Source organism: Rutidosis leptorrhynchoides, chromosome 10, assembly GCF_046630445.1.
Source record: "Rutidosis leptorrhynchoides isolate AG116_Rl617_1_P2 chromosome 10, CSIRO_AGI_Rlap_v1, whole genome shotgun sequence".
Lineage (NCBI taxonomy): Eukaryota > Viridiplantae > Streptophyta > Magnoliopsida > Asterales > Asteraceae > Rutidosis > Rutidosis leptorrhynchoides.
Window position 1 is genome coordinate 90,948,389 of NC_092342.1, and position 24,195 is coordinate 90,972,583.

Consider the following 24,195-nt stretch of genomic DNA (forward strand, 5'->3'; position numbering starts at 1 on the left):
CTGATGGACTGTTATGGACAAAAATCAGACGGACATATTAAATAATCCAGGACAAAGGACAATTAACCCATGAGAATAAATTAAAATCAACACGTCAAACATCATGATTACGGAAGTTTAAATAAGCATAATTCCTTTATTTTCATATTTAATTGCATTTTTAATTATCGCACTTTTATTTACTGTCATTGTATTTAATTGCACTTTTAATTATCATACTCTTTAATTATTGTAATTTTATTTTATCGCACTTTTATTTATCGTAATTTCAGTATCGTTATTTACTTTACGCTTTAAATTTAAGTTATATTTATTTTTAATATTTTACATTAGGTTTTAACTGCGACTAAAGTTTTAAAATCGACAAACCGGTCATTAAACGGTAAAAACCCCCTTTTATAATAATAATACTACTTATATATATTTTTGTATTTTTACAATTATAAGTTAAAACTAATATAGCGTTAAACTTGGCTAGAGTTCCCTGTGGACGAACCGGACTTACTAAAAACTACACTACTGTACGATTAGGTACACTGCCTATAGTGTTGTAGCAAGGTTTAGGTATATCCCATCTGTAAATAAATAATTAAAACTTGTGTAATTTGTATCGTATTTCGTAATTAAAAATATATAACTATTTCGTATACACCTCGCACGACATCATGTATGTTATGTCTTCATGCCAGATCATCTACGAAGCAAATTTGATAAGAAGGCAATTCGGTGCATTTTTGTCGGTTATGATTAATCAAGAAAAGGATGGAGATGTTGTGATCCAAATACTGGAAAGTGCCATACTTCAAGAAATGTGGTATTTGATGAAGCTTCTTCATGGTGGTCACCTCAAAAGATAGAGCTTCCAGAACCTCATGGATTAGAAGAAGTTCCAGAAGAGAAAGAAGAACATAAAGAGCACATATCGGATCCAATTAAAGAAGGAGATGGATCGTACTCTAAGAAAACGAGTCCATGGAAAACTGGGGTACATCAATCTACATCCGAAGAGGTTCGTCCAAGCCAAATGGATGCCGAGGAGCATGTGCAAGAATTACGGAGATCAACAAGGCCGAGGCAACCTAATCCGAGGTATGCCAATGCTGCTCATGTGGATGAATCAATGCCTTCCACTTATGAAGAAGCAGCACAAAGTCAAGAATGGCAGAAAGCGATGAAAGAAAAAATTAATGCACTAAAAGAAAACCAGACATGGAGTTTAGTTCCAAAGCCAAAGGATATAAAATCAATATCTTGTAAATGGGTTTACAAGGTGAAGACTCGATCAGATGGCTCCATTGAAAGGTATAAAGCTCGACTTGTTGCTAGAGGTTTTTCTCAACAATATGGGCTGGATTATGAAGAAACGTTTAGTCCAGCGGCGAAGATCACAACAATTCGAGCTCTACTAGCTTTAGCCGCCAGCAAATCTTGAAAGATGTGGCAGATGGATGTCAAGAACACTTTCTTACATGGAGAACTTGACAAAGACATTTATATGGAGCAACCAAGAGGCTTTGAGAACAAGTCCCATCCTGACCATGTCTGCAAATTAAAGAAAGCACTATACGGCTTGAAGCAGGCTCCAAGAGCTTGGTACGGGAAGATTGGCGAGTTCTTAGTACAAAGTGGTTTCACAGTTGCTCCTTCAGATTCTAGTTTATTTGTGAAACAAGATCAAGGAAAACTAGCCATAGTGCTAGTATATGTGGATGACTTAATCATCACGGGAGATCACTATGAGGAGATCCAAAGAACAAGAGAGAATCTGTCTATCAGATTTCATATGAAGGAGCTTAGAGAACTCAAACATTTTTTTGGACTCGAAATAGAGCAGAAAAGAGAAGGATTATTTCTGGGACAACAGAAATATGCGCGAGAGCTTTTACAAAAGTACGTAATGCTTAATTGCAAACCTATCTCAACTCCGATGGATCCGAATACAAAACTACGAGCAGATGAAGGAAAAAGTCTTCAAGATGTTACCATGTATCGAAAGATGGTCGGAAGTCTTATTTATCTCACATTAAGCCGGACAGACATATCTTATGCAGTTGGAGTGATTAGTCGATACATGAGCAATCCGAAGAAGCCTCACCTTGATGTTGTACGACGCATCTTAAGGTATGTTAAAGGCACTATTAACTTTGGCATTTTGTACAAGAAAACAAAAGAATGTCACGTGACTGGATATTGTGACGCTAATTACGCTGGAGACTATGATACACGACGATCAACAACTGGATACATGTTTAGTCTTGGATCGGGAGTAATATCATGGTGCAGCAAGAGACAACCAACTATATCCTTATCAAGCACCGAAGCAGAATATCGATTGGCAACATCAGCAACACAAGAAATTACTTGGTTGAAGCAGCTAATGGAAGACCTTCATCAATCAACAGATTATCAAGTAAAGCTTTTCTGCGATAACTTATCAGCTATACGTCTAGCAGAAAATCCAGTCTTTCATGCGAGAACAAAACATATAGAAGTGCACTATCACTATGTTCGCGAGAAGGTCCTTGAAGGGGAGATCAAGATGGTGCCAACAAAGACAGATGAACAAGTTGCAGATATATTCACCAAGAGCCTAAGTAAACTAAAGTTTGAAAATTCAGAGAAGCACTTTAAATGATCTGCAAGTCATCAACGGAAGAAAATTTGCATTGAGGTGGAGTGTTAAAATGCAATGCAAATTTAGTAATATAAAATAATATGAAATTTGTAGATGTATATATGTAAAATATCTAGATATTAATATGTATAAGAAAATATCTAGATATTAGAAAATAAAAGAAAAATTTAGAAAAGAAAAATATAGAAAAGAAAAATATAGATATTTGTATAGAAATATCTAGATATTTATCCATGAAAATATCTAGTTTCTAGAATGTTCTATGAGGTAGTATAAATATGGGTGATGAGTAGTTCATTTGTGTAAGGTGTGAGTAAGTGAAGTGTGAAGTAGAGAAGAAGTAAGAAGTGAAGAAGAGTTAGAAGTAGAAGTTGTGAAGAAGTAAGAGTGTGAGTTGAGTCCATAATATTGTAATTGTTTCTTTGTATTAATAAAAGTGTTATTTGTTAAGTTTCCCGGTTAAGCCTTAGTTTGTGTTTAAGTTCTTAGTGCACTTGTGTTGTTCTTATTATATGGTCGGCTCTGCCGCCTAAGTGATATATGGTCGGTTATACCGCCTGAATGATATATGGTCGACACTGTCGCTTAAGTATTATTGTGCACTAAGGATTCATAAAATTAAAGGCTAACCAACGTCAAAGTGTTGGTGTAGTGAATGAGTATAACCTAGGTCCTCTATAGTGGGTGTGTTGGGTTCGTCAAAGCTTCCAACACAGGGCAGCCGACAGAGCGGCTTATTGCCATCAGCGCTCTGCAGGGTGGCGTGGAGGGTCGGGATCGAGGAAGCAAACGACGGGAGCACTCTTATATGCGTTAAAAAGTACGGAGTATGATGTTAGAATCACTATCCGTTGTTATTCATCCGAGTTTAATTGAAAGATTCATGATTAGTCATAATATTTCTGTCTGTTGTAGTATGAACGTGATGATGAAGAAATTACAATACTTGATTGGACAGTATTATGCGGGCATGAGTCCACGTGGACGTGGACCCTTTAAACTATCCAATTAAGTCAAAGTGATTAGAAGCAAAATAAAATTATTGCTAATTTTTTTAGTAAATAAATTTGTCTTAGTTCAACAACTTAATCATATCTTTGATTCTCAAAGTCAAGAGTCTAATTTTCGTAGTAAACTATGAAACTATTGTGTTGAGATCTTAATTGGTGTGCTCGATCAACTTACAGTTCCACATATTCGTTTAATTGAATTTACATATATAACATTAATATTAATACTCGTATTAATAATATTAATATTTAATTTTAATATAAACACAGAAATGTATGTTTTTCCTTTGTCTAGGTTATTTATTTATTTATTTAATTTTTTATTTTGAAAGACAAATTCAAACACCAAACATAAATTTCTCCACGAATATCTACATTTCTAAATGCTTGAACTTTCAACCTCTTAGTTGAAAGTCTCCTGACATACCACTAGATTATTTGAAGAACTAACTGATTTATCTCATGATCATTTTCGATCATTTTCTGACTTTCGAATATTATAAGTCTATAATCTTACTTGAGAGTGTAAATTTTAAACATTTGTTTTTGATTTTGAACTTTTGATACACAAAATATAAGTAGCTAATAACATACGGAGTATTTGTCAAGTTTTTGCAATAACCTATTTGAAACGAGATCTCATATAATCAACCTGCGATGTTAATTTTTGCAGTAAAAAAGATCGAAAAGAACATGGAGTTGAAGGTTGTCAAATGCTTAAAACAGATATATCATGCCTGGCTACTTGCACAAGCATGCTTAGATTCTTAATTAATTAAACATATTCAAAAATCCATTGTGTAATGCATAGTAATATACTACAGTAGTAATTTCTAAACTTGTTTTATATGTCAAATGTCAAACGTAGTTGGTTTGACTTCAACGGAAAATATGTAATAGTAATGAAGGAAAAATAATATATAATTTTATTTTATATATATATATAATAAAATAAAATAAAATTTTAAATAATCTAGAAGAAAAGACCAATATGCCTGAGGCCACACAAAACACATACTCTGACTAGATTTGGTTTTCTATTCACCGGTCAACACGGGCGGCTTTTTAACCTTTATTGCTCAACTATTTCTTCCTTAATCTTTCAATTATGTGCTGATTCTTTGATTTTATTCTGTTTTACATTCAGCGTCGATGTTGTTTTTTTAACGAACTTAATCTCTTTATTTTATAAATGTTGATCCTTCCGACTAACTTTTGTTAAAAAAGTTCGTTAAATTTTAACATGTTCATTACATGTAAAAATAAATTCGTCTTTTTGCCTTCGGTCTCTGTGGAGTTTTTTCAATCTTCGATGGTATTGCCAAATCGTCGCGAATTAGGTTTCTTCCTAACGCATGTGTGGGTGACAAATGAGAGAATTCGATGTCGATATCGACGTTTAAACAAAACCAGCAAATTAAGATATACATCACAAAACGAATTCATAGGAAAAAAATATATGCTACACATCTTGGATACATCAGAAACTAATGAGATTGATAAACACCCTTTAATTTAAAAGTTGAATCGAATTTTATCAATCTCATAATACCATACCCACATGAAGCATCTATATCTACAATTAACACCAAACTATTTATTTTAAAAACTCAGTTCTTTTCCGGCAAACACGAAAGTTCAAATCGTAGATGAACAGTAATGATTATACATAAATTTTGTCATTAGTCCTTTTAAGAATTTAATTAGAATATCCTTTAGTTCTATCATAACTTCTTGTATGTATAGTAACGATTCTATGATCAAAATTTAAAAGATTATATATAATTTGAGTGATAGTGAAAATTGTTTTTTCAATAAACTTTTGTTTACTTATATAAAATCATTATATTTTAATATGTGAGGTCATATTTTAAATCGAGTTGTGTTTTATACGATTTGAGTAGTATTTATATTTCGTCCGTCCCATATTTATTCTTATAAATCAAATTTCATCATCTTTACACTTTATTCTTTTTTATTGGTTAACAACAAATTGAACATTTATAATGAAAAGTTTTCAAAATAATATAACATGTACACTTATAATAGACGGAGAGAATATATAACTTTTTTTTTTTGGCAAAATAATGATAACATTAAACGGATCCGAAGATCAACAAGTACAAAACGATACAAAAGAATATCCAAACAAAAGCTAAAACACGACAAACAGAGTAACCTAAGTAAACGATCCCACCAACAGAGTGAAGATACACTTAAATTAAAAGTGCAAACATTTTATACTTAAATTAAATTTAGATTTTATCAAATAGTTTCTGGCCTAGCCGTATCAAAGGAACTCATCGAGTCCTCTCGTGAACAAAATAACTATGTGTGTTTGCTTTTAAAAAAAAAAAAAAATAGTTTTAAATTTCATTTTTACAATATTAATCAAAATCAGAATTTAAACATGTAAAAGTATACAGAGTGTGGCGTACTTAATGTTCCATATGTTTACATTGGTCCACCTGAGACCGCCATGCCTATTTCTCTTTATTTTTCCATTCTCAGTATTCATATTCATATTTATGCACACACTCTTCATATAAATCTGCTCCCCTTTTTCATTAATTAATTAATATTCATTTTAATTCATTCTTTTATTTTACGTAAATCCAAAACCTCTTGAATCACATATTAAAAAACAACAACAATAAGCATGTCAGAGTAACCATGTCAGCTTACCAGTTTGCATTGATCCTGTTCTTGCTTTTAATCACAGGTAAACAAATTTCATAATTTATTTATATTTTTATTACTTCAAGAAAGATTTTGTTTTTAATGAAAACTTATGATAACTTTTTAATAACTTACTATATCAGGAAAGGATGTAATTGGAGACTCATTAGATTCAGACAAAGCAGTACTGAACCAACTGAAATCATTTCTTGAACAAACAAACAAGGTGAACCAAGGCAACTATAACAAATGGAACCCAGATGACCCAAACCCATGTACCTGGCCCGGGATCACTTGTTCGGGCAACCGGGTCACCGGGGTCAGCCTGCCCGATAACAACATAGCCGGTAACTTATTTAACAACTTTTCGGGCTTGACACAGCTTACTCATCTAGATTTATCGACGAACACCATCGATGGAAGGATACCGCTCGATTTGGGCAGGTGCCCAAATCTTAAAGTATTAAACTTGTCACATAATATTATGGAAGGTGAGCTAAATTTAACCGGGCTCGACAAGCTTGAAATTCTTGACTTATCGGTCAACCGTCTTTCGGGCCATATCAGGATGTGTTTTCCTAGTGTTTGCACCAGTTTGATGGTTGCTAATCTTTCGTCGAATAATTTCACAGGCGAAATTATTAGTTCGATGGACGGGTGTTTAAAGTTGGAATATGTTGATTTGAGTTCGAATTTTTTGACAGGGAATTTATCGTTTGATTTCGGTAGGTTTAAGGAGTTTTCGGTGTCTGAAAACTGTTTCAACGGTACACTTTCGGGCCATTTTTTCAATGAAACGTGCGCGTTAGAGGTGCTTGATTTATCAGAAAACGTGCTTACGGGTGAAATAGTAAAGGAGATATCGAGTTGTAAAAACTTGACGATTTTGGACCTTTCGGGCAATGGGTTTACGGGTCAAATCCCGAGTGAAATCGGGTCGATGACAAAACTCGAGCAGCTAATGTTGGGTAACAACTCTGTTTCGAGAGAAATACCCGAATCTTTGCTAAATTTAGAAAGTCTGTACTATTTGGATCTTAGTAGAAATGGTTTTGGAGGAGATATACAACCGATATTCGGGCAGTTTAGTCAACTGAATAATCTGTTACTGCACGCGAACGGGTACACAAACGGGCTGCATTCATCGAGCATACTCAAACTACAGAACATTTCAAGGTTAGACTTAAGTTTCAACAACTTTTCAGGTGCATTACCATCTGAAATATCACAAATGACAAGTTTAAGGTTTTTGATCCTTGCTGGCAACCGTTTTTCGGGTAGTATACCTTCCGAATTTGGAAACATAAACGGGCTTCAAGCACTTGATCTTTCGATGAATGAGTTAAATGGGTCGATTCCCTCAAGTTTGGGCCGGTTGAGTTCATTATTATGGTTGATGTTGGCTAACAATTCGTTATCGGGCCAAATACCACCCGAGTTAGGGAACTGTAGCAGCCTGTTTTTTCTAAACCTTGCGAACAATAAGCTTTCGGGCCCAATTGCACCCGAGTTGGCTAACATGGGCAAAAATGCGACGCCAACTTTCGTGTATAACCAGGCCCTCAACCGTGTTGCGGGCTCGGGCGAATGTTCAGCAATGAAAAGATGGATACCTGCAGATTACCCACCTTTTAGTTTTGTATACACACTTTTAAACAGAAAAAAATGCAGAAGTTTATGGGATAATATACTTAAAGGGAATGGTATTTTTCAAGTGTGTTTACCAGGATCGAATATTCGTACACGACAGATATCGGGCTACTTTCAGTTAAGTGGTAACCGGTTATCGGGTCAAGTACCACCCGAAATTGGGAATATGGATAATTTCAGTATGCTGCATTTGGGGGATAATCAGTTTACAGGAACACTTCCTTCTGAGATTGGAAAATTGCCACTTGTTGTGTTGAATATTACTCGTAACAACTTTTCGGGCCCGATCCCTATGCAGTTGGGCGGGCTCAAGTGTTTGCGAAATCTTGATTTGTCATACAACAATTTTTCAGGTACATTTCCTACTAACTTGAACAATTTGTCTGAGTTGAGCAAGTTTAATATCTCGTACAACCCGTTTATCTCTGGGACGATTCCAGGAACGGGCCAATTGGCTACGTTCGAGAAATCATCATTTCTTGGTGACCCGCTGCTTCGTTTGCCCCCGTTTTTAGACAATACAACAAACATAGATCCTATAAATGAAGGCGGGAAATCAAAGCCCGTTAAATGGAGTGCGGTTTTGGTGTTCATGTTTTTACTGTTAGCGTTTACTGTATGTGGAGTTATGACAATACTAGTGTGCCTTGTGGTAAAAAGCCCGATTGATAAACTGGGCTATTTTGTGGAGGATTTGAAGCCCGAAAATGACTCTAGTGCCTCGTCACCATGGATGTCGGATAAGGTAAAGGTGATTCATTTAGACAAAACGACGTTCACACACGCAGATATCGTTAAGGCAACGGGAAACTTTGCGAATGATAGAATAATCGGGCGGGGCGGTTTTGGAACGGTGTATAAAGGTGTATTGCCCGATGGAAGAGAAGTTGCGATAAAGAAGAAATTACGAGAGGGTATGGAGGGTGAACGAGAGTTTCGGGCTGAAATGGAGGTGCTGAATAGAAACGGGTTCGGGTGGCCCCACCCGAACTTAGTGACATTATACGGGTGGTGCTTGTACGGGTCGGATAAACTATTGGTGTATGAGTACATGAGTGGTGGAAACTTGGAAGATGTGATTTTGGATCGAACGGGCTTCAAATGGAGGCAACGAATTGATGTTGCAATTGATGTGGCCCGTGCGTTGGTGTTTTTGCACCACGAGTGTTATCCTTCGGTTGTTCATAGAGATGTAAAAGCTAGCAATGTTTTGTTGGATAAAAATGGGAAGGCCCGAGTGACTGATTTCGGGCTGGCCCGAATTGTGGATGTTGGGGATAGCCACGTCAGCACAATGGTGGCGGGAACGGTTGGTTATGTGGCACCTGAGTATGGTCAAACATGGCAAGCGACTACAAAAGGTGATGTTTATAGTTATGGAGTTTTAGCTATGGAACTAGCAACGGGCCGACGGGCCGTTGATGGAGGAGAAGAGTGTTTAGTCGAATGGGCTAAACGAGTTATGGGAGATGGGCGTCGTGAATTTAACCAAACAATGATGCCCGTTTCGCTACTTGTGTCTGATGGGCTTTCAGATGGGTCAGTCGAAATGTATGATTTACTACGTGTTGGAATAAGGTGTACTGCTGAGTCGCCTCAGTTAAGGCCGAATATGAAGGAAGTGTTAGATATGTTGGTTCGTACATTGGCCAACCGTACAGATTTTAACTATGGGTCGTTATCACCACCCTTATCGTAATGTAAATTTATATTTCATAATAGGTTACACAGGCATCATCTGATGTAATTATTTTGTCACCTGTATATAGATTGATATGTAATTTCATAATGATTTTGATGAGTTATAATAATAAGTATGAAGAATATATGGATCATTTTTATTAGAGCAAAAGGTACATGAATGAATGATTCTATTATAGTGACTGGCTAGTAGAAGTACAGAATCAGATCCTGTGTTGATCATGTGTGTGGTTTGCAAGTTATAACTTTGTGGGCCTATACTAGTGTGTGATCAAATGAGCTTCTATGTTTAAAGAACCGATCAAAACATACAAAATTAAACCTTTTTGGTAAAAAAAAAAAAAAAAAAAAATGCTATGTTTGATTAATAACTAAACTTTGAGCTCATTTTAGGGGAATTATTCTCAATAAAATTTAGTTAACAATTATTCCTTATAAACTAAAACATCAAGTGTTTTTCTATCTTCTCTTAAAAAGAAAAAAAAATCATTCAATTAAGATATATGTATTAAATTTCCCAAACTAAACAAGTGTGAATAGAATGAGTGGTTGGATGAATGTGGTTCTCAAAAGGAGCGGCAGAGGTTCGAACCTCACTATGACCTTCCCTTAGGATTCTCATGTTTTCAATCATTTATTCTATCCACCTCTTTTTTTTATTTTCTTTATATATATATATATATATATATACTAGTAAATCTTCTTTATTTTCTTTATACATGTTATGGTCGATGAATCCATATGTAATAAAACGAATCTAGAGTCTGTGTTCTATGTTCCTGAATCTTGGAAGGACTATTTAAGGTTGTTTAGATATTAGGATTTTTGGGTGTTATGTGTGTGTAGCTTGCAAAAGCTTTACATATTAGCAAAGCATTATTGATCGAACCTCCAAGAAAGATAAATAAGGTTCCTACGTTTTTGGATGTTTCGTGTATAGAGCTTGCAAAAGCTTCACATATATTAGCAAAGCATTATTGACCCATCCGGCCAGAACGATGATGAAGTTCCTAAGTTTGACATGAAGTTTGTTCGATGAGAGGTACAAAGAGTTGGATACAAAATAAGAACCCGACTTTTCAAAGTTGCATCGTCGATGGTCTGTCATCATATGATATGAAGCCAGAACATTCATGTCTCACGAATAATCAATCCCAAATCAAACATATATGTTACATGTATTTAACTGAATTATATTCATCATATCACATTACACACAAAAACACTATCATGGTAAATAATACAATAGAAATAGTATGATGTGGTGTACTTCATCTGCGTTAATAGATATTACAACTCCAATCTACAGTCTACTCATACAACATCAATCTCAACAGTACGTTAGCTCTTCTTCTAATAAACTTGAAACAGATCTTATTCCAATTAGTGATATGATATTAACTACTCAGAGAAGGTCTAAACCAGAGCCTGTTTCGAATTCACCGATGGTTAAGTCACAGCTTCTGCGTCAAATACCTTTCACGCATCGGACTTAAAAAACGCATCAATTTTCAGATAATATATTTAGTATTTTAGTTCCCGGCTTGCGACTTCGCCGTCACTACTTTGGAAAACTTCAAACCTTCGTCGCCAACTTGTTGCAACCGATTGTATTCGTCAACTGAATACGTACCGAGTTACCAGAATATCAGGATTCGACTTCACATCGAAAGTTTTCGCTTGGTAGAATTGCGTTAGCAACAAAAATTGAAAAGAATAAAACCGATATTAGGAGTGAGAGAGATGAAATTGTGGAGCTCATCAACGTGTTGGAGATTATTAAGAAATTTAGTTTTGAAATTTGGAGAATGTGTGTAGTTCCTTCTGCTGCTTTCATTATTGGTGGCAATTCTTTGCATTTGGCAACTCGATTACTAAGTTTACAAACAATATTCATGGTGTTGAGCGTAACTTTCAACTTATATAATGACATAAATATAGGTCCATATACCTAATTTTCCATCTAAGTCCAATCTGTCAAGAAAAATGAAAGTAACACTTAAATATAGTCAACTTGAGTCTAATCTGTGAATTGAAAATATTTCCCACTAAATTTGACCTGAATCGAACTTGTAAACAAAAAAATCAGTCCGTTACATTTAGTGATATGCCAATTGGAAGTACCAGTTACAAATATGAACTTTAAAAATAGTCCAATTTGACAGTTTAAAATGTACACCACTAAATTTGACCTGAAACGAACTTGTAAGTTAAAAATCAGTCCATTACATTCGAATGATCCGTGAAACGCAGATGTAATACCAGCTATTACACATAGACAATTTTTAAAAAAAAAAATGAAGACGGCATTACCACAAACATAAGTATTATTGGTGAGATGGGTCTGTGAGGCCTGCATGACAGCAATATCTGTTGTTGCTACACATTCAAGTGACTGAATTTCAGCAGGCTGCGTATCAGCAGTCGTTAACAACGCCACCAAATCAGCATTTACAACTACATATTTCAGTTTACGATAAGATAAATGAAATACGAATAACTGAAAAAAAAAAAAAAAAAAAAAAAAAAAAAAGAAGAATTGCAAACGACATAATCACCTGACCCAGACATAGTCGAATTTGGGGATAACCCTTCAATGAACCTGGGCGGCGTCATCATAGTAAGCAACATCACTTGACGAGTGATAAGTACCCACATAGCACGTGCACAAACCCTATAGAAGCCATGAGCATAATACAGCATATGTGAAAATGTTCACCATAAAAAGAAAACAATTAAAAGACATAAAATGAATGTATTAGTACCTAATCTTGTCCATTAACTCCACTTGTGAAAGCAAAAGATATAAGTCGGTGAAAGTATTAGTTCATCAAATGAATGAATTAGTACCTATTACCTTGTCCATACCTCTTGATTGATGTCGAAACCACTTCTTCTCATCGGACCCGTGATCAATGGTAACCCCACTACTAACTATTAAGTCATTTATATTCATTCCGTGCATATTCTACATATCAATAGATACATATTGTAAAGCAAAAATACAATGGTTTAGACCATAAAAGCATATAAAAAATAAGAAAATTAACATACATAAAAGAGACAAGAGATTGTAAAAAAAAAAAAAAAACCGAAAGAATCGTACTCTTGATTGATTCCACTAAAAGTACCCACCTCTCTTAATTCCTTTTCCTCCTTGCGTAAGTAAAAACATTTTAATTCATACTCACTAAGACATTATGATGCAGAATAATCAACCCAACCTAAAAACCAAAATATCAAATGCAAGTAGTTGATTTTTATAAGGGCATATCTCGCACTATATCACTCAAAGTGTACTTATCATAAATAAAACCTCCTTAATTATTTTAGTAATACAATCTGTTTAATGAGTAAGATACAAACAACTGCAATGGAAAAAAACGGTACACTATTTTAAAATTTGTATTAATACATTAATACATTAATTAATATTAATATTAATATTTGTATTTTTATATTTATATGTCTTATATAAGTGTTAGCCGGTCAGAGAGGTATAACACGACTTGATGTGTATTTAAAAACCATTCGGTATGACCCTGATCCATATTTCCATCATCGTTGTTTCACCAACCCATTTTGCCACATCAAAAATTACCATACCTATGCGGGTGGGCCAGGATGGCTTCCCGATAAGTGAATTGATTCAATAAGGATGAAGTAACCTCTGAAACATCCATTGTGATTGGATAATTGAACGATGGGATTGGTGAAACAATACCTAATGGAATCTACAATAATAGAACAAACGTTATCATGCATGCAGCTTCAAATTTGTCGAAATTAGGCATCAGCATAGTGATTTGGTTTACACCAGCTACACAAGATCACAAAGTCTGCAACGTAGATTGTATAAATTTTACCTTTGATGTCACTAAAAGTTTTGGGTAAGTTTGTTCAAGGGAAATGATTTGGTCAAAAAAAAGTATACGGGCACAAAGGTTAAAGTTGCTTGATGTTACTGTGTCCTAAACTTGCCGAATGTTACTATGAAAATTGAGTCAAGTTGAAGATGTACTGTGATAATGCTAAAAACGAACATATATTTCATAGCATTATCCCTCAAGAAAGACAAGCTTTTAGTTGCAATTGTTCTATTTACAAGTGATATTCGTTTAAATAATAAAAGGTGAAGACAAAAGACAGATTCGACGAATTGAAGACGCAAACAACCAAAAAGCTCAAAAGTACAAAATACAATCAAAGAGGTTCCAATTATTGATAAGAAACGTCTCGAAATTACAAGAGTACAAGATTCAAAACGCAAAGTACAAGATATTAAATTGTACGCAAGGACGTTCGAAAATCCGGAACCGGGACCAGAGTCAACTCTCAACGCTCGACGCAACGGACTAAAAATTACAAGTCAACTATGCACATGAATATAATATAATATAATATATAATTAATTCTTAAAATTAATATATATATTATATTATATTTAAAAACCGTCGGCAAGAAAGGATCCAAAATGGAGTGAGCTGTAAAATCAAACTCCGCGACTCGCGGAGTTTGAAGGGGAAAAATGCCGCGAGACGCGGAGCCCCAAATTATGAAACTGCCTATAAAGCTCGCGCATTCTGATCGTAAAAAAATATCCATAAAATCAATCTCTCTCTATATATGTATACGTAAATATTTATATTTATATTTTAATTTTAATTTTAATTTTAAATCCTAATAATAAGGGTATGTTAGCGAATGTTGTAAGGGTGTAAGTCGAAATTCTGTCCGTGTAACGCTACGCTATTTTTAATCATTGTAAGTTATGTTCAACCTTTTTAATTTAATGTCTCGTAGCTAAGTTATTATTATGCTTATTTAATACCGAAGTAATCATGATGTTGGGCTAAAAATATTAAAATTGGGTAATTGGGCTTTGTACCATAATTGGGGTTTGGATAAAAGAACGACACTTGTGGAAATTAGACTATGGGCTATTAATGGGTTTTATATTAACTAAACAATACCTTGTTAATTTAATATACAAACTTATAATTTGACGTATTTATATATAACCACATACGCTTGACTGGGTACGGTGGGCGGGATATCTATAAATACCAATAATTATTCATTTTACCGGATACGGAACTGGATTAATAGTTAATAGACTTGTTGAAACAGGGGTGAATTACATTCAAGGGTAATTGGTGTAATTGTTAACAAAGTAGTAAAACCTTGGTTTACACGCAGTCGATAACCTGGTGTATTCATTAAACAAAGTATTAAAACCTTGTTACAATTCGAATCCCCAATTAGTTGGAATATTTGACTTCGGGAATAAGAATAATTTGACGAAGGCTTTCGCTCTTTATATTTATGACTGATGGACTATTATGGACAAATCCGTATGGACATATTAAATAATCCAGGACAAAGAACAATTAACCCATGAGAATAAACTAAAATCAACACGTCAAACATCATGATTACGGAAGTTTAAATAGCATAATTCCTTTATTTTTATATTTAATTGCACTTCTAATTATCGCACTTTTATTTATTGTTATTGTATTTAATTACACTTTTAATTATCGTACTTTTTAATTATCGCAATTTTATTTTATCGCACTTTTATTTATCGCAATTTCATTATCGTTATTTACTTTACGCTTTAAATTTAGTCTTTTATTTATTTTTAATATTTTACATTAGGTTTTAACTGCGACTAAAGTTTTAAAAATCGACAAACCGGTCATTAAACGGTAAAAACCCCCCTTTATAATAATAATATTACTTATATATATATTTGTATTTTTATAAATTAAAACTAATATAGCGTTAAGCTTTGTTTAAAGATTTTTCCCTGTGGAACGAACCGGACTTACTAAAAACTACACTACTATACGATTAGGTACACTGCCTATAAGTGTTGTAGCAAGGTTTAAGTATATCCATTCTATAAATAAATAAATATCTTGTGTAAAATTGTATCGTATTTAATAGTATTTTCTTATAAAATTTAATAGTATTTTATACCCCTTAGCTTTAACTATCAAGTATTTGTGGCGCCGCTGCCGGGGAACGCCGAAGCGAAACGCCACATAAAAAAAAAGAAGATTTTTATTTTTAGTTTACTTTTATAAAAATACGCTTTTGTAAAAATACGTTTTACATATTCGAAAACATAAAAAGAAAACAAGAATATAAATATTTTTAAAGAGTTTGTTAAATATTTAAGTTTTATAAAGTTTCTTTATTTTTATTTTATAAAAATATAAGTTTTATTTAAATATTTTGTGTTTATTTAAAACATAAAATCAAAACCGAAAAAAACTATATATATATAAATCTATTTTTAAGATTTTTATAAAATTATAAAGTATTTCTATTTTTATTTTAGTTTTTAAAACATAAGTTTTTATTTAAATAAATATTAAAACAGAAATATAATTTAAAAAAAAAAAAAAAACTACGAAACCTGTCAAACGAACCCACCTCATCTAAAATATCAAACCCCGCGACTCGTGGAGTTTGTTGCCTGGTGTACCACGACTCGCGGAGCCACCCTGACACCGACAGAAACCCTAATCAGCATTTATTACGGATAATTATTATTATTATTAATTTTAAAACCCTAATTAGGTTTTGTTAATTAATTAATTTAGTTTAGTTTTAATTATTTTATATATTTAGTTTAATTAGTTTAATTAAATTGTAAAATTAATAGTTTTATAAAATAAATAATTTAAAAATAATATTTTTATAAAAATTGTAATTTTTACAACTTTTAGTATATTTTTATATTTTGTCCCTTTTTAATTGTTTTAGCGTAATTTTTTGTATTTTTCGCTCGTACTTAGTTTTAAACTTAGTTTTTGCCATAGTTATTTTTATTTCTAGATTTTTAGGTTTTGCCGTAAAATCCCTTAAGTGCTTTTTCTTTAGACTAAGATTTAGGTGCTTTAGAATTTTGCGACGCCTTTTTTAAGTTTTAGTACCTTTTTAAGTTATTGCCATTTGGGATATAGTTTTACTTGTAAGCCTTAATATTTTTAGACGCAACTTTTAGTTTTTAGTTCCTTTTTAAGTTTCGACGCGCTACTTTCTTATTTTTATTTTTCGACGCCTTTTACCTATGTATCAATTATCACTCCAATTAGTAATCTCAATTTGCAATTTTAATTTTAAGTTAGTGATAGTAATAAGGTTGGGTTAGTCGAGTATTTTAAAGTTTCATGAGTCACTCTTTTTCTTTCTTATTTTTCGACGCCTTTTATTTTTCAACCCTTTTCTTTTTCGACCTTTTTCGACGCGCTCTTTTTCTTTCTTATTTCTCGCCATTCTAGTTTTAGGACATAGATTTTTATTCTACTTCTTCTCTATATTTCTTTAAATTACGAAAATTTATTTTAAGTGGTTAAATTGATAGACATCAAAATTTTCTGGTTCGTAGTAATAGTTGGATTTGTACGTGGACCGGGTTATTGGAGCCAAACAGTACTCAATTATATTGAGACCAAACGAATCCTGCCCCTCTGCTGCATCTTTTGGCTATTCGAAACGTGGGCAAAATCAGAAAAGTCTATTAATTGGATAACTTATATAATTTTTCTTTCCTTTTAAAAACCAATAGGATATTCAGTGAATGCACCGAGCAAGACGTTCACCACCTTTTGTACGTTCACCACCTGTAACTCGATCAAGACATCTAGCTAATATTACCGCCGTTGATTTTTCTTTAGAATCGTCATCCAGTCGACCAAGTACTCCAATTCAAATTTCCGATAATCCGTTTTTTGAACCCGACCTCACAATTGAGAATCCGGAGAATATTCAGGGACAATTCATAGATCCTGAACCATTAATTTTTCCTCCGGAACCACCAATCATTCAAACACAGATTGTTGAGGAACGAACCATTAAATCAGAATCCTCTAGTGATTCAGATTCAACAAATTCAATTATGGAGAATCTGGAACCTTTAAGTATGGAAGACCGAATGCGAGCTAAACGCACTGGCCAAGGTCACGCAATTACTCATCCAGACATTAATGCGCCAGATTATGAAATCAAAGGACAAATTCTACACATGGTGACTAATCAATGCCAATTTAGTGGTGCGTCGAAGGAAGATCCAAATGAACATCTTCGTACCTTTAATAGGATCTGCACAGTATTTAAAATCCGAGAAGTTGAAGATGAACAGATATATCTCATGTTATTTCCCTGGACTTTAAAGGGAGAAGCCAAAGATTGGTTGGAATCGTTACCTGAAGGGGCGATTGATACATGGGACGTTTTAGTTGAAAATTTTCTTAAACAATTCTTTTCAGCATCTAAAGCCGTGAGACTTCAAGGAGAAATTGTTACGTTCACACAGAAACCAAATGAAACTCTATATGAGGCATGGACAAGATTTGGAAAGTTATTAAGAGGATGTCCGCAACATGGTTTAGACACTTGTCAAATAGTACAAATATTCTACCAAGGATGCGACATCACTACAAGAAAAGACATCGATATAGCAGCTGGTGGTTCTATTATGAAGAAAACAGAAACTGATGCTTATAAAATTATTGATAACACTGCTTCCCACTCACATGAGTGGCACCAAGAAAAAGATATTGTTAGATCATCTAAAGCAGCTAGAGCCGATTCTAGCCATGACTTAGATTCCATTTCCGCAAAGATAGATGCTGTCGAGAGACGAATGGAAAAGATGACTAAGGATATACACTCAATACGAATTAGTTGTGAGCAGTGTGGAGGACCACATTTGACAAAAGATTGTCTCAGTATTGAACTAACAATGGAACAAAGAGAGAATGTTTCATATCTAAACCAAAGGCCTGGAAATAATTATCAGAATAATTATCAACCGCCAAGACCAATTTACAATCAAAACCAGAATTATAACCGAAATGTTCCATACAACAACCAACAAGGTCCTAGCAATCAACAAGTATCCAATAATACTTACAATCAGCAAAGACCTAATTTTCAAAACAAACCACCACAACCCGATGATAAAAAGCCGAATTTAGAAGATATGATGACGAAGCTAGTTGAAACTCAAACGCAGTTTTTCACATCTCAAAAACAAACCAATGAACAAAATGCTCAAGCATTTAGAAATCAACAAGCTTCTATTCAAAATTTGGAACAAGAAGTAAGTAACCTAGCAAGGTTAATAGGTGAAAGAAAACCGGGAAGTCTACCTAGTGATACAAATGCTAACCCCAGGAATGAAACAGCTAAAGCCATTACCACAAGAAGTGGTATTACACTTAAACCACCTGAAGTACCTGTAATTTCTGATGAAGCTATTCCTACTCCACAAGAACCACAACCTGAGCAAGATAAGGAAACAGAACCGGTAGTTGAAAAGGTTAATGAAGATAACACAGTTAAGGCAAAACCTTATGTTAAACCATACCAACCACCACTTCCTTACCCGAGTAAAATGAAAAAAGAGAAACTTGAAGCCGAGCAATCCAAATTCTTGGATATGTTTAAACAGATAAATGTAAATCTTCCTTTCATTGATGTGATTTCAGGAATGCCTAGATATGCTAAATTCTTGAAAGATCTGATCACAAATAGAAAGAAAATGGAAGAACTCTCGGCTGTTACTATGAATGCTAATTGTTCAGCAGTGCTGTTGAATAAGATACCAGAAAAACTATCTGATCCAGGAAGTTTCACAATTCCATATTTTCTGGGTAGTCTTAGTTCAATAGAAGCATTGGCAGATTTAGGTGCTAGTATAAATTTAATGCCGTATTCACTATACACTAAACTAGACCTTGGAGAATTGAAACCAACACGAATAAGCATACAACTAGCCGATCGATCAATAAAATATCCTAGAGGGATAATGGAGAACATGCTAGTTAAAGTTGGTACTTTAGTATTTCCAGTAGATTTTGTTGTTCTGGACATGGAAGAAGATTCTCAAGTTCCTATCATATTAGGAAGACCATTCTTAAACACGGCTAAAGCAATGATAGACGTGTTTGGTAAGAAACTGACCCTAAGTATAGAGGACGAGAGTGTTACCTTTTCAGTTGATAGAGCAATGCAACAACCGCAATCTGCAGATGATACATGTTATTATATTCAAACTATAGATTCACATGCAGAATTGTTAGAAGAATTTCCAGAATTACAAGGAACAGGAGAATGTTCTTTAGGAGAAGGTAATGAACCAATTGATGAAACTGAAATGTTAGCTACACTAATAGCTAATGGATATGAACCAACAGAAGAAATTCAAATGCTAAAAGAAGAAGACAGATATCGATATAAATCATCGATAGAAGAACCTCCGACATTAGAGTTAAAGCCACTTCCAAACCATTTGGAATACGCTTATTTACATGGTGAATCTGAATTACCTGTAATAATATCGTCTTCTCCTACTGAAAATGAGAAATCACAACTCATTTCTGTGTTAAAAGCTCATAAACCAGCTATTGCATGGAAAATTCATGATATTAAAGGAATAAGTCCTTCGTATTGCACACATAAAATCCTTATGGAAGAAGGTCATAAAACGTATGTGCAACGCCAACGAAGACTAAATCCTAATATGCAAGATGTTGTTAAGAAAGAAATTATTAAACTGCTTGATGCACGTTTAATTTATCCAATTTCTGATAGTCTATGGGTAAGCCCAGTTCAATGCGTACCTAAGAAGGGTGGCATGACTGTTATCACAAATGAGAAAAATGAGCTTATTCCTACTAGGACTGTAACAGGATGACGTGTATGTATTGATTATAGAAAATTAAATGACGCCACCAGAAAAGATCACTTTCCCTTACCTTTCATTGATCAAATGTTGGAAAGATTAGCCGGAAATAGTTACTATTGTTTTCTTGATGGTTTTTCCGGATATTTTCAAATTCCAATAGCACCCGAAGACCAAGAGAAAACCACATTCACGTGCCCTTATGGTACTTTTGCTTACAAACGCATGTCATTTGGACTTTGCAACACCCCTGCAACCTTTCAAAGGTGCATGATGGCGATTTTTCACGACATGATAGAAGAATGCATGGAAGTTTTCATGGATGACTTTTCAGTCTTCGGTGATACATTTGAATCATGTCTAGTTAATCTGGAACGAATGCTTATTAGATGCGAACAATCAAATCTAGTACTTAATTGGGAGAAATGTCATTTCATGATTAGAGAAGGCATCGTTCTTGGACATAAAATTTCAAAGGAAGGAATTGAAGTGGATAGAGCTAAAGTAGATGTAATTGCTAAACTTCCACATCCCACCAATGTTAGAGGAGTTGGGAGTTTTTTAGGGCATGCCGGTTTTTACCGACGTTTTATAAAAGATTTTTCTAAAATTGTCACTCCTATGAATAAACTCCTAGAAAATGATGCTCCATTCATCTTTTCAGATGAATGTATCAAATCTTTTAATATTCTTAAAGAGAAACTCACTAATGCGCCGATCATGATAACACCAAATTGGAATCTACCGTTTGAACTTATGTGCGATGCAAGTGATTTTGCAATGGGAGTCGTTTTAGGACAAAGGATTGAAAAACGATTTCAACCTATATATTATGCTAGTAAGACGTTACAAGGAGCACAAACGAATTACACAACTACTGAAAAAGAACTCCTTGCTATTGTCTTTGCTTTTGACAAATTTCGTTCATATCTCGTTCTAGCAAAAACGGTGGTCCATACCGACCATTCTGCTCTTAGATACCTATTTTCGAAACAAGATGTTAAACCAAGATTAATCCGTTGGATCTTACTCTTACAAGAATTCGACATTGAAATCCGAGATAAAAGAGGAGCAGAAAATCTCGCCGCTGATCGTCCTTCTCGTCTTGAAAATTCGGAATTAGAAGTTCTAAATGAATCGGCCGTATAAGACAACTTTCCTGATGAATATCTATTGAAGATAGATTATAATGAAATTCCATGGTTTGCAGACTATGCAAACTACTTAGTATGTGGATTCCTTGAAAAAGGATTGTCATACCAAAAACGAAAGAAATTCTTTAGTGATATAAAACACTATTTCTGGGAAGATCTACATTTGTTTAAAAGTTGTCCCGATGGAATAATACGCCGATGTGTATTCGGAGATGAAGCTAGTAAAATCTTAAACCATTGTCACACAGGACCAACAGGAGGGCATTAAGGGCCTCAACTCACAGCAAGAAAAGTTTATGATGCTGGATTCTATTAGCCTACAATTTACAAAGACGCACACCTTCTTTGCAAATCCTGTGATGCTTGTCAAAGGGCCGGAAAAATAAGTCAACGTGATGAAATGCCACAAAATGTCATTCAAGTATGTGAAGTATTTGACATTTGGGGTATTGACTTTATGGGTCCATTTCCAAAATCTCATAATAATCTCTATATTCTCGTAGCCATTGATTATGTATCTAAATGGGCGGAAGCATAAGCTTTCCTAACTAACGATGCACGAGTTGTAGTCAATTTTTTAAAACGTTTTTTTCAAGGTTTGGAACACCGAAAGCTTTAATAAGTGATCGGGGAACTCATTTCTGTAATAATCAACTTGAGAAAGTTCTCAAAAGATATGGAGTAACTCATAAAATCTCCACTGCATATCATCCACAAACAAGTGGACAAGTTGAAAATACCAACCGAGCTTTAAAACGTATTCTAGAAAAAACCGTAGGATCAAATCCGAAGGAATGGTCCATTAAATTGGAGGATGCACTCTGGGCTTTTAGAACAGCCTACAAAACTCCAATTGGAACCACACCTTTCAGACTCGTTTACGGAAAAGCATGTCATCTTCCAGTAGAAATTGAACACAAAGCATTTTGGGCTTTGAAGACATGTAATCTTGATTTACATGAAGCTGGACGTCTACGGTTAAGTCAATTAAACGAATTAGAAGAATTAAGACATGAAGCATATGAAAATTCGTTAATCTATAAAGAAAGAACGAAGAAATGGCATGATAAAAGAATCAAAAGTTCAAAAGAATTTAAAGAAGGAGACAGAGTTCTTCTTTTCAATTCACGATTCAAGCTATTTCCTGGAAAATTGAAATCAAGATGGTCTGGACCATTCATAGTCAAAAGAGTTTTCCCATACGGAACAGTAGAATTAATAAATTCAAATGGGATTGAATTTAAAGTTAATGGTCACAGAGTTAAACATTACATACATGGTCCGATGGAAGTTGACAACGAAGTTAATCACAATTTCAACTAAGTGTGGGGAGAATCAAGTCTTTAAAGGATAATATGTATTTCTGTTAGAGTTAGATTTTCTGTTTTCGTGTAGTTCTCGAAAATGGAACCCGAATGGTCTTTCCCTAGCAGACCCTAAAGAACTAGTCTTCTCCCCCCATTCTGAATTTTTATTTTTTTTAGGTTTTACGAAATGAAGACTTCCTGTGAACTAAACCATGGTCTAATGCTACACGCTTTGATCACTAAACGTAATAATGACACACTTCCAAGTGAAATAGTATCATTAATCAGAGGTAAATTGGACGGAGTAAGAAAAGAATCCAGATGCGAAGATAATAAGTTACAATTTGGTAAAGGAAAATCAAAATCCGCAGCGAAAAGGAGAGCACGACACCTTGAAAAATGTCACAAATGCGGAAAATGGTCACACGAAGGTAAATGTTCAAATAATCAAACCTATTCAAACACCGAATTTGTTACTTTATGCAGATATGGACCGTTCATATGTTTAGAAGAAAAAACATTAAATGCTCGAGGTTACGCCTATGTAGCCATGGAAAACCAATTAGTCCGACTATCTTATGAGTGGGCTAGAGCATATCACTAAGAAATATATTTCACAGGTAAGTTTGTACAGTTTTCATTTTTTTTTTTAACCTTTTGATAATAAACGCTAATTTGTTCGCTATAAAGTATTAAATTGGTATTCAATAAAATTAGGTCTTGCGACCGAAAATATTGATATCATACAAAAAATTTATTACATCACTGCGAAATTTAACGTTTATTCTTAAGGTATAAATATCTTTAATCAATCAACCCAAAATATTTCAAAAATTCGTCATGAGTTAAATTAGGTCATGGAACCGAAATTACTTTACCGAAAAGAGGATTGCATATTTTTGATAATATTTGATTGATTAAAGTGGGATAAAAGCCAAAAAGATTTTTAATTTTATTTTTACTTTGTTTTTAAAATTAATATTAAAATAATATTGTAAACTTGTTAAAATTAAATCAATATATTTAAAATTGTAAATATTTGAAAAATTAATATTTTTAATATAAGTTTGTATGTATAAAAACAAAAATAAAATTTAAGTTTGGTGTAAATTTTTAATTTTAAAATATGAATTTTTAATTTTATGCATTTTAAATTTAAGTTTGGTGTGAATTTAAAGACAAAAATTTACTTTATTTCGCTAAGTTAAAAATATGATTTTTAAAATTCGTCGTGAGTTGAAGACTAGATCATTGAACCGAAATTGCTCTACCCGAGGGAGGGACGAGAACTTTTATTATCATTATTTATCTTATTGATTTAAAGTATGCCAAAAAAAATTAAAAAACCCAAAAAAAA

General features: G+C 33.8%; 1 protein-coding gene across 1 annotated transcript; it reads left to right on the top strand.

Annotated features, from left to right (window-relative positions):
- Nucleotides 1-6,184: 6,184 nt before the first annotated feature.
- Nucleotides 6,185-9,825, top strand: LOC139871982 (probable LRR receptor-like serine/threonine-protein kinase At1g74360). Its single transcript, XM_071859754.1, has 2 exons — nt 6,185-6,367; nt 6,468-9,825. Exons 1-2 carry the CDS (start codon nt 6,319-6,321, stop codon nt 9,671-9,673), a joined length of 3,255 nt encoding a protein of 1,084 aa, XP_071715855.1. The 5' UTR covers nt 6,185-6,318; the 3' UTR covers nt 9,674-9,825.
- Nucleotides 9,826-24,195: the final 14,370 nt, after the last annotated feature.

Coding starts and splice junctions, on each gene's coding strand:
- LOC139871982 (XM_071859754.1), top strand. CDS start 6,319: ATGTCAGCTTACCAGTTTGCATTGATCCTGTTCTTGCTTTTAATCACA. Junction 6,368..6,467: donor GTTCTTGCTTTTAATCACAG/GTAAACAAATTT, acceptor TTACTATATCAG/GAAAGGATGTAATTGGAGAC.